The sequence below is a fragment of the Nicotiana tabacum genome, chromosome 19 (assembly GCF_000715075.1).
Source record: "Nicotiana tabacum cultivar K326 chromosome 19, ASM71507v2, whole genome shotgun sequence".
Taxonomy (NCBI): Eukaryota; Viridiplantae; Streptophyta; class Magnoliopsida; order Solanales; family Solanaceae; genus Nicotiana; species Nicotiana tabacum.
Genome location: NC_134098.1, coordinates 2,859,149 through 2,876,672, shown reverse-complemented (window position 1 = coordinate 2,876,672; position 17,524 = coordinate 2,859,149). Strand labels below are relative to the sequence as shown.

General features: G+C 36.2%; 1 protein-coding gene across 1 annotated transcript; it reads left to right on the top strand.

Annotated features, from left to right (window-relative positions):
- The first annotated feature begins 303 nt into the window (after positions 1-303).
- LOC107790771 (uncharacterized) lies at positions 304-16,623 on the top strand. Its single transcript, XM_075239496.1, has 14 exons — positions 304-701; positions 6,169-6,332; positions 7,308-7,411; positions 8,316-8,382; positions 9,492-9,584; positions 9,667-9,831; positions 9,920-10,060; positions 10,159-10,236; positions 13,147-13,259; positions 13,346-13,406; positions 14,611-14,778; positions 14,887-14,988; positions 15,836-15,925; positions 16,117-16,623. The coding sequence occupies exons 1-14, from the start codon at positions 413-415 to the stop codon at positions 16,177-16,179; spliced, it is 1,698 nt and encodes a 565-aa protein (XP_075095597.1). The 5' UTR covers positions 304-412; the 3' UTR covers positions 16,180-16,623.
- Positions 16,624-17,524: the final 901 nt, after the last annotated feature.

Here is a 17,524-nt window from a genome sequence, read left to right as displayed (position 1 = left end):
AATAAGATTCATAAAGTACGATTCCTAACGTGTAGTATTATGTCCTAAAGCTAATGTCTAGAATTCCGATTATGTCCTTTTATTATGAGTTATTATGCTTAATATTAAAAGATTATTTTTGTAATTCAATATTTTATTCATGCTTTTATAATAATATAGAATATAGAATATAGATATAGATATAGATATAGATAGATAAGTGTAACAATACAATGATTAAACATAAATTACTTACAACCTCCAAATTAATACATATTTAACTTGCTACATAAAACGGTACCAACTGATTGGAATTTAGAGTAAATTTTTATTACACACTTAGATTCAAAACTAACCAGAAAAAAAAAAAACAGATTCAAAACCAACATTTATATTCTGCAAAACCCTAACACAACACACACACTCACTTTCAATGGCGAATTATCATAGAAAACCAGCAGTAATAGACCCGATGTACTACCCAGTGATCGCTTTAATCATCGCCGTTATCGCCTTCGTTGAGCTCTCTGACGCCGTCACCGTCGTCGACGTCTACCGGCTTGTTCAGTACGATATCTCCGGCGTCCCCTTCGGTTCTCGGCTCGCTGTTCTTAATCATCACGCTGGCTCGTCCTTATTTGCTTCTGGTGGCTCCGGTTCCGATCTCTCTCGTACGGTTCTCATTCTTCCGGTTAGGGAATTGGATCCCACTCTCATTAAAGGTACGGCCACGACTTGGTTTCGAAATCTCATTCATTTTTGGGTGGAGTTTAGCTTTTAGGAAATATCTATTTGTTAGGATTAACTTTTGAGTTTATTAGCTTGTTTAACCGAGCTTCTGGGAGGCTAAAAGTGTTTTTTTTAAATATTTTTTTTAAGTGTTTAATATAGAGGGTTGAGGTGACTGGCTAAGCTTTTAGGAAAAAACTTAAGTAGTGTTTAGTAGTAGAAGCTGTTTTAAGAAGCTGAAAAAAGTAGCTCCATCCGAGAAGCACTTTTAGAACCTTGGCCTAGCACAAATTGTTCCTTGAATATTGACAAAAGTGCTTTTCAAATTGATTAGCCAAACACAAACTAATACTCTCTAAAAGTACCTTGTCAAAAAACACTTCTAAAGAAAAATACTTTTCAAAATAAGCATATTTTGGAAGTTTGGCCAAATAGGCTATTTGTTCTATGCACTGACGTGATACGGTCAGGTCATTTAAAAGGTAATTACAAATAACTCTATTTAATATTATTGATTGATAGCCTAAAAGAAATGGTAAGTAGCATCTTATAACATGTTAAATTACACTGATATTGTAAAAAGATCATTACACAGTCAATGTATATAACTTAAATCCTTTAGTTTTAGCTGTTGTTACCGAAGAAGGGATAAGCGTGAGATTTAGTGAACCTGATTCTCATTAAAGATGCAGCTCCATATATTGATTCTGAACTTAAATATATGTTATTTGGACCAAGCCATATTAATTAGTGGGATTATAGTTTAGTTATTGTGCTTATGCTAGTTTGGTAGGAGTGAGTGTGAGATTCCGGAGAATCTCACTCTCATTAAAGGTGCAACTCCATCTACTGCTTCAATATGTTATTTTCTTTCTAAATGTGTTATCAACTAGGAGATACCAAGCTTAGTTCGTTACTTACATTATGTGTGTGGTAGGGATAAGCATGAGAAGGAAACCTATAACTTTAGGGAGTCTCCGATTTGCCTTAAATGACACGTTACTCATGTATTGTTATTAAAAGTCATTGCTCTGTCACTTATAAGCGATGCTCGCAAGAGATTATCACTTTATGGGCGAAGCCATGCACTTCAAACAATGACGTGGAAAGTTATATACAAGAAAAGGAGTGGTTCTTTGAATCTCAACATTGACGAGTTGGATTAATATTAACATTTTTGTATATAGAATGATGAATTAGTTATTCGAATTACCTTTGATCATTATTTCACTAAATTCATATATGTCTGGCATTCTTTAATTTTCCATGAATAGCATGCTTGACTTCTCACTTTTTCTTTAAATATTATGAACCTTGTCGCTATTGTTTTCGCTTTTAAAACACAGTACTTACGAGTACTAGAATGATAGAATGTTTTAGAATTTCATTGTTGTCTGGAATATTTGCTTTTTCAACAAGGTGAAACTAAATAGTTGGGATTAAAGCTGGATTTGTTGTTCTACTTACATTAGGTTCAGGCAGGGACAACTATGAATTTTCGGAAGCCTCACTCTCAATAGAGATGCAGTTTAATTTACTGCATTCAAATTTCATTTTTATCTTGATTTTTTGCTTCTTTCTTAACTAGTTTGTTGTTACACTTACATTAGGTCCTTGTAGAGATAAGTATGAGATTTGAAAACTTTAGAGAGTTTCTAGTTTATCTTAAGAGACATTTTTGGAATGACTTATTGCATTGAAATTTCAATATTGCTCGTATATGTTTTTTTCAACGTTACCTATTAGTTCGGACTAAAGATTAGCTTGTTGTAATTCTTATATTAGGTCGAAATAGGAATAAATGTGCGATTTAGAGAACTTATAGTCTTAACGGAGTATCTATTTGCCTTAAAAGACAAGTTATTTAGCAGTATTGGAATGACATACTTCAAAATTTCATTGTTGTTTAGGATATTGTTCGTTCAACTAGGTGACACCAAACAGTTGGGGCTAAAGCTTAGTTTGTTCTTATACTTACGCTAATGCCTCATTTGTTTGCACTTAATGAAGGTATGAATCTTAATTATTTAGATCTCAGATATTAAGTGCGTTTGTTTTCAAAGTCTGAATCTTAATTATTCAGATCTTAATCATTAAGTGTGTTTGTATTTTTTACTTCACAACCACTTAATGAGTCTTAATAGGTCTTTATGATTACGATCTATAACAGAGATTTAATTTCATTAAGATGCTATCATCCATATTTATTATTAACTGCCGCCACCGCCTACCATTATCAACTACCACCATGCCACTACCACTACCAACACCACCATCATCCTCAATCATAGCCGCCACCATTATCGACTATCACAAGCCACCATCCCCACCATTCCCACCACCATCATTCTCAACCACAATCAACCCTCATCCATCTCAACTACCACAACTAACCACCCCATCACCATCAACAACTACAGCCGGCACTGCCCGTCATTATAAGCTACCACCACCCACCACCACCTTCCTCAATCACAACTACCACCACCACCTGTCATTATTAACTATCACCACCCGCCACCACCTTCCTCAATCATAATCTCCACCACTACCAATCACCATTAGCTACTACCCTGAACCACCACCATCAACCAAAACTACCACTAACCACTGCCTCTAGTCGGCATTCACAAGCACTACCGTTAGCCATCACCACCAACAACTATCATATTTTAAAAAATTATATATTTTATTGATAGAATATTAAATTAATTAGTATTTCATTTAAATTTTATGTTTATTAATTTTCAAATAAAGATAAATTTTATACATTTAGATGTTAAAAATCAAACAGTGTTAATCATTTAGTATTCAGATCTTAATACACATCTTAACATTCAGATGTGTATTCAAATTCAGATGTCTTAATCTTAATACACATCTTGATATTCAGATGTGTAATCAGATTCAGACGTCTTAATCTTAAAACAAAAAATGAGGCCTAAATCTAGTAGGGATGGAAAAAAAGTCTATTAGGTACAAATGTGAGATTTAGAGAATATCTAGGTTTAGAAGTTTCTACATTGAACTGGAATGAAATGGACTCGAATAGAGTGGAATACATAAAGAGCTCATATGGCTGATCCCCACTTGGCTGGAATTTCACTGTGTATACCCATTTACATTTGGATCCCACAGTCTTACAGCAAGCCATAAAAGAAAGGGAAAAATTTGTATAGTTGTCCTGTACGAAATTAACTCTTCTAAAACCTGAAATGGGGAAGGAGAAAGAAAGGAAGGACTCGCTATTTGATTGATTTACTTTTTATTACCCCGACTGCTCTCTTGTTCATATATTGGCTTTTAGATTTGATTCCCCGTGTGTTCCTCCGGGGTAAGGATAAGGTCTGCGTACAATCTACCCTCCCCAGACGTCACGTGTGAGATTTTACTGGGTTGTTGTTGTTCCCGTGTGCTCTAGTATAAAGAAAGGTAGACTTCTCTTCTCTATATTAGTAAGAGAGATTGAACCTGCAAACACTAACCTAACAGAAAAAAAAATTTCTAGAGAAATGGCCCCGATGTCGGACTCCTTTGTGAATCGGTGCTTTCCTTGTCTTCAAGAGTTCGATTAATTGATCTCTACTGTTGTGCTGACCCAATGAAGTTGTCTGACCCACAGAAAAGGTTGGAGGCGGTTGAGCACATCCCATAAGAGTCAAGCCCAGAAAGCATGACAAGTTATTAACCAATCCCAACTAGTCGGGGTTAAAGCTCCGTTGTTGCGACACTTTAATCTGGTAGAGATAAGAGCGAAATAAACTCTTTGCCTTAAGTGAGGAGTTACTTGCAAGTGTTGGGATAAAATGGACCAAAATAGAGGCCTCGATGATTTCTCAGAAAAGAAAACCAACCAGAATAGAGCAAAATATATAGAGAATTCCTATTATTGACCAACTCGTCTGAGATTGAGATGTAGTGGATTGATATAATTTTTTTCCAAGCTCTAAAACTAAACAGGATCGGTTCAAAGATTAGACATTGGATCACTAAAATGATTGAGACACTTGCTGACCATGGTTGAGCTAAGAAGCTCATCATTGTTTTTTTGGGGGCTAATTAAACTATTTTATTTATCACCAAAGTAGCAATTACAAAACCAGAGCTTTAGCTACCTCAGCTAGCTGTCCCAAAAAAAACAACCAACAAATTAAGAACTCTATATACTTACTACGGGAACCGGAAGCACACCTATTAGAGAGTGTTTCTTGTATCCTTTCAGTAATTGCAGATAGAACACCAAGACAAGGAACACAACAGCTCATAAACTAACCATCTCAAAGAAGAAAGACTGTAACAAACTTCTAACTCCAGCAGATGCCCCGACATTGCACACGTAGGCACCACTTCTAGCAGTGCTTTCCCAATCTCTTGCCCTCTTCTCAAAGATTCTCTGATTTCTCTGTAACCAAATAGCATGGACAGTTTCAGCATACACCCTTTTGAAGACCTGAGCTGTTTGTGATTTCTCTTCTGTCTTCTCAAAGATTCTCTAATAATTTGCAATGCATAAACCTGATAAAATGTGACGCAGGGTGATGATTAGATAGCAAAGCTAGTTTTAGTTTTGTTAACTTATAGTGAAAGTGCAACATCAGCATAACAAAGAGATTATGTCCCCAACAAATGCTGATCTATCCTTTTCAGGATGTTCTCGCGGCAATGCTTATGAGTAAGCTGTTTTGAAGATAGAGTAAGGCCATGTGAATGAGAGGAGAAAAGAGAAGCTAGTAATTTGGGGTGGGGGCGGGGGCGGAGAGGCTGGATATAGAAGAAGGTATAAACATAGTGGATAAGTTTGTTTGAGGCCTCACAAACTGACCAAGAAGATTATTGTTCTTTTCTTCACCAAAGTAACCATGTTAGAATGAATTCAACACATTTGTTAACGACCTTCACTCATTGAAGCTTGGTCATGGTGAAAAGGGCAGCCCGGTGCACAAGGCATCCCGCATTCACGCTGGGTTCGGGGAAGCGCCACAGCCCAAGGAGTTTGATGTAGACACCCTACCCTAATGCAGGCATTAGTGGTTGCTTTCACGGCTCGAACCCGTGACCTACAAGCTTGATCGTGATTCAATTCCCAAAAATATACAAAGAGTGACTTACTACAGCAACAACAACACTGCAATTCCAGACAAGTTTGGGTCAGCTATATGAATTCTTATTATCCATGTTGCTCTATTTAATCTCGTCTCAGTCCAACATTATTAGAAATTAGTTTTTCTAGTAATAGAAGATTAAGATACTTTAATCTGACCATATTTCTTATGGTGGTATTTTCTTATAACAAATAAAAAGATTTACACATTTTATTACTTTCTAGCGCGTTCCTTGCTTGAAACATCACTAACCTTGATTGTGCTGATCATGTTATAGTACAACTCTTTGTTCCTCATGCAATACGTATTTAGATTGTCTCTTCTGATGGGCTTGCCCTTCCATTGGCTCTTATTGCAGAATATATTGAACAGAAAAATCTATTAGGGGGTTTACTGCTTTTACTCCCCCCAAAACTTAGTCCAGAAAACCTAGACAACGCATTTGGTGCTGATGAGGGTATTAACAGCCTGATGAGCAAATTGGCTGAGTTGGAACGGTTGCTTACGCATTCTAATATCCCTGTGAGTGCAATGAATCATCCATGCTTTTTTGGCATATCTATGTGGCACAATGCATGTTATGCATAGTACATCCTTCATCATGTACCATGAGTTATATTTGTCTAGGGCTACTTGGGCGTGCTTATTTTACCTTAATTAGTTTGAACTTTTTATTAGATCTTTTTTTTATAGTCATACTTGACGTTTGGTTACTCCTTATCAAAAGCTTGATGTTTGGTTACTGTACGGATAACTCAATCTCATGAACTAGTAACCAGTTATTAGTGTAACAAAGAAAATAATTCTTAAATGACAATTTGTTTCCTGCAATCACTTTTTTCGAATAATCAGTGGCAATCTATATAATCTAGACCAAACAAGTCATGACTGTGATTCCTTAGTTGGTAGAAGAAAATGCTGGAACATTGATTCTGTTAGTTTCTATGAAAGAGAAGAGTTCAATCAAGGAGGGGTGGAGATGTCTGTAGACTGTGTTTCAGAGGGGAATAGAGGGAAGTGTCTTTTCTGTTTCTTTTAACAATTGCGTTTGAAGCTTATGTTTCTGGCTAGAGATGAGAATAAACAAGGAATATTATGTAATGTGGCAGCCGTTAAGTCCAACCTTTCTGTTGTTGGCATACCGATTCATCCTTCCTCAGAGTGATGAAGAGCAACTTGAACTATTTTACTTACTATTTGGCATGTGATCTATGAGTGTGTCTAGTTCACATTAAATTTGGTAATAAGTCCTCTCCCAACAACAACAACATACCCAGTAATAAGTCCTCTCCCAAAGATAGAGAAATTAGTACTAGTCTCTTTTGCCCTGAAATAGTTTTTACCACCTATCTTTTGTTCAAGGAGGCTACTCCCATTGCCTTACTTCTGTTGTTTGAATAGTTCTAATTTATGTGGATATCCTTCATCTTGAATTTATTTCATCTTTTATCGTCTAACAAAATAGTGAATTTTCAACCTTTTGAAATTCTGGTGCAGTATCCTGTATATTTTGCTTTTGAGGATGACAATATCAATGCTGTACTAGCTGAAGTTAAGAGAAACGATGCTAGTGGTCAACCTGCAACAGCTACCACAGGCGGGTAAGTTGGAATCTCATTTTTTGTTTTCGAGAGAAGAATTGCCTCTTTTGTTTGATGTATGTATGCTAAAACATTAAAAAGATTAGAATGTGTCGTAGAGATATTTTACGTAGTCTGGACAAATTTCTGTCTACTGTAAAAGTGCTTGTGAATTGGGCACATTCTAATGGAGCTAACAAGCTCACTTTTGTTCTTACTATCTTTTGTACTATTTGCATCTACTTGATGCCATTAAGGAAACCACTTACTTCATCTGAAAAACAGTGCTTGTGAATTTTTAAGCCATCTTTAATCATTATCATATAGTTAAATGATTCCATTCAATTTTATTCTTGATCTAATCCCATTTGGTATTTTCTTGGTCAATGCAAATGTTAATTTGAGAAAAAAGTTTGGCTTACTACCTGACTTGACTCTGTTGGTAATGGGCTTGTTCACCAAAATTTTAAAAAAAATGAAAGTGAAAAAGGAAAAAGAGGGTCCTATGATTTCGTGCAACACAATTGTTGAGGCGTTGAGCATGGATACATGCTCTGGTTTGACTTCAGGACTTGCATATTATTTGTATAGTAGAATTTTTGTATTACTGAAGAATGCATACGATCTTGTTATGGTAGAGAAAACACCAACTTGACGTGTACTTTTTGCTGTATCTAAATTCTTGCAAAAACTTGAGTGGGTCCATAAATTATTATTTGTTTGACTGTATCAAATATTTGTGATGCCCCAACACGGGAAAAATGGGGCTGCACAAGTTTTGGTATTTGAGGTATCCTTTCTGAGATTGGATATCAATATGAATGTGCAAACTTGTTTGATGTCGTGTTGACGAAGGTTCAACTTTTTTTTTTTTTTTTTTGTGATAAATATCTTGTTAATGATTCAGTTAATCACATGTCTACAGCTACAAGCTTGTTGTTGCTGCCTCAGATCCTAAGAGAATTGCGTCCCCCAACATTGCAAATATTCAGGTTCTAGTTCGCGGCTGTTCACCTCCTGGTTTTTTAAGTAGGAGCAGTTGGATTTACTACGACTCTTAAATTGATGTTTGTTTAGGAATATTGACTTGACTTAATTGCCTACGGTGTTAGTTCTAAAATGCTTGACATACATGATACAACCTTTCTCATCCGTCTTAAAAAAATCGACCTGTTTTGTTAAATAACAAGTTTATATCGCTCAAATCAATGCATATTAATATAAGCTAATACCGCATCAGGTCATTTCAAATTTGATTTGACATCTCTCAGCTAACTACTGCTTAAATTGAGCGACATGGTCAGTGAAGATTCGTATAGCCGAACCCAGTTGCTTGAGATTGAGGCGTAGCTGCTGTGAGCTTTCGTGGGGGCTACATATGGTCTTAGCTTTAATTTCTTTTTCATAATTGTTATGGTTCTTTATTTTGTACACTCAGTTTTGTTTTTCCAATTTTTATGAATCTCTATGTACTTAGGATTCTGTTTTCTCTACTTTGATTTCCTTATAATAGTCGAGCAAATCAATTGAGTGCATGCAACTCTTTTTGCTTCCTTATAGTAGTCAATCATATCAGCTTTGTACATTCAATTATTTGGCCTTTCTTATTTTAGTAGTTCAATCATTTTAAGCATAGATGAATGCATTCATACCGACCCAACTTGTTTGGGACTAAGGCGTGGTTGTTGTTGGATGCATTTTCTATGAATCTCTATGTACTCAAATCTATTTGTTTCTATGCATTGTTTTCCTCATAATATAGTCAAGCAAGTCAATTCAGTACATTGAACTCTTTTGTTTACTTATAATAGTCACTCAAATCAAGCTTAATACATTGAATTACTTTTTTTCTTATTTTGGTAATGAAACAATTTTCAGTCTCTATGGATGCATTTCCTTATTGTACTAACCCAAAAGGTTTTCTGTTTTATATTACCATAATCCTATTGTATCTCCTCCTTCTTGAATTATATAAGACTAAGAATTATACAGACTAATTTCTAAAAATAATGGGCAGGGCATGGGTTAACAGCTACTTTAATTAATCAATGAAGTAGAATGTTGTTTGAAAGTTCTTTTATCAGTACTTGTTAAATGTCAGGGATGGTTACCAGGACTTAAAGTTGATGGAGACTCAAATCAACTCCCAACTATTGCCATAGTGGCTTCATATGACACATTTGGGGCTGCGCCAGTAAGTTATGACTTACTCTATTAAGTTTTGAGCTGTTACAATAAATGACCTTAATCACTTCTTTTTATCATTGAATTTACAGACATTGTCAGTGGGAAGTGATAGCAATGGAAGTGGTGTAGTGGCACTTCTTGAAATTGCTAGGTTGTTTTCTGCTCTATATTCAAATCCTAAAACTAGAGGTAGATATAATTTACTCTTTGGATTGACATCTGGTGGACCGTATAACTACAATGGAACTCAGAAGGTGCACCACTCCTTCCCAAAATTTTTGTCCTGTCCTTTTAAGTTGCAGCTGTCTCGTTCTGTCCTTTGAATGTGTAAGCTTTCTTCAGTGGCTTCGGAGTTTTGACCAGCGTCTACGTGAGAGTATAGACTATGCTATCTGCTTGAATAGTGTTGGGTCCCTTGGCAATGAGTTACGTCTTCATGTGTCCAAACCTCCAGAAAATGCTTACATACAGCAGATATTCCGGGTATGCAAATGGCGTCTAAGGGAGAAATCTAGGAGAATTTTAGATTTTATCACTTCCACTGCTCTGCCCTTTCTTGTCTGAAGAACTGATATTTGCAGGGTTTCTCTACCATAGCAGAAGAATTGGGCCTTCAAGTTGGTCTTAAGCACAAGAAAATAAACATCTCGAATCCTCGAGTAAGTACATATACCGCTTAAAGAAAAATTCATATCCCTGCTTAGATGGTCAGACATAATGCATTGTTTTCTTGCCCTGTTCTCGCACTCTTGGAACTCCACCTATCTGAGATTTGCATCCCGTTCTAAGTTTGGATAAAAGAGGAGAATTGTGGTAGGCTGATGGTCAGCGGAAAATTGTCTAACAATGATAAATCCTCCGAATACGGTCTGAGAGTGGAATGTACTGTATGGAGTGGAATTAATACAAAGATTCATATCACCAACTAGTTTGTGGTTGATGGATTGTTGATTGGTTATTCTCAAACCTTTGGACCAATGTTAGAGCTTCAGAATCTTACATTAGAAATGATGTTTAAATTAGTTTTTTTGGCTATGTCTGCAGTTCAAGCTTTGTAGGCTGCTTTCTGTTGTGGTGATACAGCTTTCGTTTACTTTTGTGAAGCGAGGTTTTGCAACTCTCTTTCCAGCCCTAAACATTTGTACAAACATGTACAAGGAGACTGCTTATTTCACCCAGAGCTAGAAAGCATACCCATTTATTTTGGACCATACTTGTTCTTACTGCTTCTCTCTCTAATGGCATCAACAATTTTTTCACTTGAAATGAAACCCTTGTCACTGTTTATGGTAATGTAAAAGCTGGTATTGAAAAAAGAAAATAAAACTGGTTATTGTGGCTCAAGGCCTGCCCTTAGCTGTGATTGAAGTAGTTATTATTGTTGCAAACATGAGAATACCAGAATGAGATTTGTGTTCAATCTGCAGTTTGGTCACAAGTACAGATCTCACACTTCATGGCTTTGTGCATATGTGATGGTCTAAGTTGCTCCGACACGACAGTGCCGCACCCGTGTCGACACGACACTAATATGGGTGTGGGTATGGGATCCGTACCGGATCTGGTCAAACAATTTTGAGTACTTTGACCGCGACGGACGGAAAAATTCGTGGCGAGATATAGTTTGATTCCCGAAATCAGAACCAAAACTAGGGTAAATTTGAAAAAAATAGCATGCCTTATCTAGTAAATCAATCCTTTACTTATCTACAACTTGAGAATAAAAAAGTAATCCACACTTTACAAGCTATACGTAAGTATTCCATAAAATTTCTCGTAATTTAGAGTTTTTATATTTTTGTATTATCTTTAGCCGGATCTCCGCACCTGTATCTGTACTAGGATCCGTATCCCCGAGTCTTAGAATTTACATCTCGGAGGATCCGACCTCTAGATCCGTACCCGTGTCGGACACCCGCACCCGTGGCCGAGCAACTTAGGTGATGGTTGCGTGATGCTATTTGTGCGACTGTAGTAACTTAGTGGTCATCCCCCATCCCCCTGGCTTTGTGCAGATTCAGTGATTGGCTGGTGCTATTTGTGCGATTTTAGTAACTTACCGCCCCCCCCCCCCCTCCCTTTTTTTTTTTTTTTTGCCCTAAAGCATCTTTGTCTTTAAGACTACTAATAATTTGTTTGAGCTATGTGGAATGCTCGATTTACCATGTTGAAATCGAACTTCTAGGCAAAAGTAAAAGAACCATAGAAAAAGGCTTCTTATGCAGCATCTTTTCCCGAGAGTGGAGATAACCTAAGTTGCTCGGACTCGGGTGCGGGTGTCCGATACGGGTGCGGATCTAGAGGTCAGATCCTTCATGATCTAAATTTAAAGATTCGGGGGTACGGATCCAGGTACGGATACGGGTGCAGGGATTCGGCTAAAAATAATTCAATTATTTAAAAATAGAGTTATAAAAATATGTCTAAATTATGAGACATTATGTGAAAAACTTACAAGGTATTCCGAGATAGGAGAAAATATTGAACAAGAGTAGAATTTTAGAAGGAGATAAAAGGAAAAGGACTGACATAGAAATTTATATATACAAGGTATTCCATTTTCTTCCATATCACCCTAGCTTTTGATTTGTTTTCAAAAATCATTGTATCTGTCCCAAATTTCTCTGTTGATTTTGGTCAAAGTACCCAAAATCGGTTGACCAGATCCGACACGGATCCCACACCCATACCCACACCCACGTCGTGTCGACACGGGTGCGGCACTGAAAGTGAAGAGTCCGAGCAACTTAGGAGATAACCTTCACATCTGATCTTATGCAAAGAGCGACATCTACATACTCCTTTTTAACCACCCTCCATGTATTATCATTTACATGAATAATTAACCTTGATGGAAGAATCTGGAAAGAAAATATTTAATCGCGTTTCATTGCTCCAAAATGATCACCCCTAGACTCAACCTGCTTATCCCTGTCATGCTCAAATAACACTCTCCTTTACCTACTTTCCCCCACCTTGTCTTATAATTCCAAACAGTTCTCTGCGGAAACTCATTGCTCTTTTTCCCCTTCAGTCAACTTGGAAAAGATTTGATATAAATTGAATAGAATGAATTTTCAGCCGTCCTTTCCTTATCTAATCTGCAAAGTAGCTTTAGGAAATCTTTGGAGTTGGATGAAGAATGTAGCATGAAGTTGAGGAAACGGAAGATTATTTTCCTGTTTCCATATTGCCTACTAACTACAAATGCATTTATGATTTTGTATGCATCATTAATCTGTAATTTTGTCATCGATAAAAGTTAAGCCCTTTACTGATGTAATTTGTGCATAAGTTTTTGACAATCGCAGTTATTTTGTGTAACATAAGCCAGCTAGAGAGCTAGTTCTAAGCTATTTTATTGACTATTACTTGACAGTCACTTTCTTTAGACTAGACACTACATATCCCACTTAAACCTGAATAGTCTCTAGAGTTTCCCTGTTTAAGCTACTAAGCTTGTTTTTACTGGTTAATAAAGCAGTCAGATATACCTTCTTTACTTGTTTAATTGTCTCGATATGTGATGTTTAGTCTTTTTACTGTGCTAAGGCTGCTAAATGGTGTAGGTAGCCTGGGAGCATGAACAGTTTTCAAGGTTGAGAGTCACTGCAGCAACACTATCTGAACTTTCTGCTGCACCTGAATTACTGGAAAGCACAGGACATCTGGCTGATAACAGGTTGTGGCTTAGCTTCTAATACCTCTTTGTTCTATTTTTGCAACTTCTCTGATGGCCATTTGCTGAACTCCTGGTTTCCTGTGTAGACATTTTGTCAGTGAAGCCTCAATCATTCGAAGTGTCAAGCTTGTTGCTGAAAGTCTAGCGGTAAGGACTTTAGCCTACCTCTTTTCCCCTGTAGTACGAAATTTTTGACTCAGTTGCAACTGCTAGTTTCTTATACTGATAAAACCTTTAACTTCCAATAATGAAGTTCTCTTCTATATGAGAAATAAACAGTGGCAGTCTAACAGTAAACTTGAAAAAGAAAGACAGGAACTTTTTGGCCTCTTATAGGTCTGGTCTTGTCATGCATGCTCCTTTTGAGACAGTCGATTCTCATCTACATATTCTGTTCAACATCAAAAAGCATAGCTTTATAATTTGAAGTATGATCATACTTCTGAGACTATTGGGCAGATAGTGGTTGCAGTCTTGGTTTTTCTTGTGGTTTTGGGATCTCTTGATGTTATGCTAGCGGAACTAGTCTATAGCTAACAAAATCAGTTTAAATCATAATTCAATAGCTACCCTTAATCTAGAATAACTCCAGAGTTTCTCCTCTTTGAAGTTCTCTTCAGGTTTCCCAAGTTTACAATTGAGCTCAGGCCTAATAGTCTGGAAATTCTCTGCTGGTTCACGAGTATTATTGCATCTTTTCCTTTAATTAATTAAATGAGCAACATGATTGAATTTTGAGTAGCGGCTTGTATATGGGGGTTCCCCCATCATTAATTAAACTATTTACCTTGTCAAAAAGAGAGAGATTGAATTTTGAGTAGTTCTGTCAGTATATATATTTGAGATTTTCTGGAGGACTTTGTGAAAGATGTATTTATTGTCTTCATTACATTGCTTGTTCCTTAGTGTCAAGGAAAATTCCTGATTGTGATATGCATCTTCTGCATCATTTTTTTCTTTGGGGTGGGAAGACTGTATTTCAGAGGATGATCATTTTGCATTAATATATGTAGGATGTTGTTTTGCATGTCTTCTATTATAGAGAACAGATGATTTTGATATCCTGAATTACTTCTGAAGAGAAGAGTGGGGTGATTGATCAGCTGGTTCAGAATTTTAGATTACCAAAAAGCATTTTTCATATATGTTTCTTTCTCCTTTATTCTGCAGCTTCATGTGAGACAGTTTTTCGTAAACCTTCTTTAGGGTAATCAGAAATGTGTTCTGGTATTTTGCTTATTTCAAACATTTGTCTTAACATGAAGTGAGCTATCTCATGTATTAGGAATGCCGCATTTTTGCAGACAACAGTAGTTTCACAAGTTTGTTTAACAAATTTCTTTATATGCAGAGACACATTTATAACCAGGAGCAGAAAAGCATAAGCATATTTGCAGACGATAGTAGTTTAGCCGTCAATCCTTCCTACATAAGGTCTTGGCTAGATCTTTTATCTACAACACCTCGAGTGGCACCTTTTCTTTCAAAAAATGACCCGCTTATTAAGGCACTGGAAAAGGTATTTTAGAGGCATGTTATGCTTAAATTTTGTATTTAGTTAATTGTTTCTTTTTTACCTTTCAAATAGTCTCATAATTTCTTGGTTGTATATTTTCAATGCCTGCAGGAATTAGCTGATCATACTGCAGAGGTGAATGTACAGCATGAGACTCTAGATGGAATGTTCACTTTTTACGATTCAACTAGTGGCAAGTTGCATATATATCAGGTGCGTAAATATCTCCACATTTTCTGTTAGCTTTGCCCATGGCATCCTAACATTATGGAAATAATTGTACTGTCTGTAACAATTCGAAAATAATTGTACAGTCTGACAATTCGAAATGCAAGTTGCATATATATATATATATATATATATATATATATATATATATATATATATATATATATATATATCCACCCTTTCTTTTAACCTTGCCCCTGGCTAATACTTGTATAATTCTGTAAAACTTCAAAATGCAAATATCTACTTAAGTAAAATGAACAAAAATATTTTTGTTTAATTTTCTCGGAGTGCCCCCACTGTTACCAACAAGTTACTAATTCTGACCTACCATTAGAAGCAAATGAGTACTCTTCAGCTTGTGGGATGCAGAAAGATAAGGGAGACTCAGGAATAATTGTGAGGTTTGCTTTTCGAGAGACCAGTTTTTACAGTAGTATACATGTTTGCATTTAGTTCACTCTATTTTTTTCACTCCAAAGAGTTATTATATGGGCATAGAGTGTCATAGTTGCACAGCCCTCTTCTTGCACCAGTATTCCATGTCTCATGTTGTGATGAATATGAGCATCTCCAACCACTTATTTTCATCAAGGGAAAAAAAGGGATTATCTCTGACCACTGTGGTTTCAACATTTAGGACCTATTGTTTTAACTCAAAGTTTTCCTATTTCACTGATTGCTTATTTTATGCCTTACTGGTCCATACTTTTTGTTTAACACCCATATCTATATAGTCAATTGTGTCTGCTTGTTAATCGTCTGCAGTTAAATATACATTTCTTCAGTTATTTGCCTGGACAAATAACTGATTAAATTGTTCTCATTGCAGGTTGCCAGCGTGACATTTGACTTGCTTTTGCTGTTGGTACTAGGATCATACTTGATTACACTTTTCAGTTTTCTTTTTATCACCACCAGGGTACGTCTTCTGGTTTTACTTGATCCTGATTCCCTTATCTTGGTTACAAATTTTGTGCTGTTCCGACCACAACCATTTTATAACAGAGACGAAAACTTCCTTGATTATTGTACCACCTAAAATTTGTAAATATAAAGAAAAGAAAACTGAATATAAACTCATCTAACCAATATGATGTTATTGCTAAACAGGGTCTTGACGATCTTATTAGTCTATTCCGTCGTCCCCCATCACGGAAAGTAAAAGCTGCTTAATTCCTAAAGCAGGACTTCTCTGCATCAGATGCTTGCAAATCAAGAAGCAGGTGTTTCTTTTTTGTAACCTTAAGGAAGATTGTCTTGACCTAGTTGCTTCCTATTGATTGGTGGTCCAACGATCATATTATAAACTTTTAGAATTCGATGGAAAAGTTCCACTTTTGCTTTGACAAATCAATAGGGTAACGCAGTCATTTTTTTCGGCTGAGATGAGGATGTAATTCTCACAGGCGGCTTTTCTCATAGAATTAGCAGTTCTAAAATTTAATCTTGCTGATGTATCAATTTTGACAGAATGTATTTATGTTCTGAAAAGGTTCAGGAGAATTTGCTCTGTTGGAGGATCATTTGTTCGCTGACAAACTAGATTTTTGTATTAATTGTCTTTCTTTGAAATAGCTCCTTCCATGTTGAAAGTATGCATATTGTATTGAAAGGCCACATCTCGAATTCAAACTGCAAAACGAGGATATTGGTGAACTAGTTTGTCTTTGATATTTGCTCCTACCTTCTTTATCAACCATTTTCCATCCCATGTTACTCGGTTTGAGATTTACCTTCACAAGATCTGGGTACACACTGCTGCTCAGACCCCACGTGTGGGATTACATTCATTTTTTTGGTTGTTAATTTGCGATTTACTTGTAATTGATTCAGTCAAACTCTCCACTTATGCCCTTTTACTAATAGACGCCCCCGCGTTGATAGAAATCGGCAAAAGATTTTGGGGATTGTGCGCTCTACCTTACGACAAGGCGTACCTATGTTTGCACCAGCTCAATGAATACATGAGACATGTATTTACATACACAATTATTGTTAAATTATACTCAATTGAGGTACATTTGCACCTTATTTTATCGCCTAGATATGATAAATTAGTATGTTTGATGTAAACATCAGAGTGGGAGTTAATATTTACAGGAGAAGACCTTACCCTTGTGGTATCGTAGTGTTTCCTTAGCAATTTGTTTATGGATACAAAGTGGCGGAAGAGCTTTTTCCCCCTCATTTTTGCTTGCTTTTAATTAGTTACCAACAAGGATTTCACTGGTTTTATGTCGATCTTTTTTGACAACGCAGAATATCAGCAGGATAATTTTTCATCACTAAACAAGTTCATATCATTTAGTTTAGTAGCTTATCTTGTTGGTTATTCTCGTAAATAACTGGTAGAGGGTGTAGTTAAAATTTTCCTTCAGCTTAATAGAGAATTTTAGTAAGAGACGTTCTCCCTTTTTTCCTTTTTCGCATTTCTCCTTTCTTTCCTTCTCATTTACATAGACACAATCACCAACATCCCAACTCAAGTCTACTACCTTTTTTTTTATTTGAGTTATTC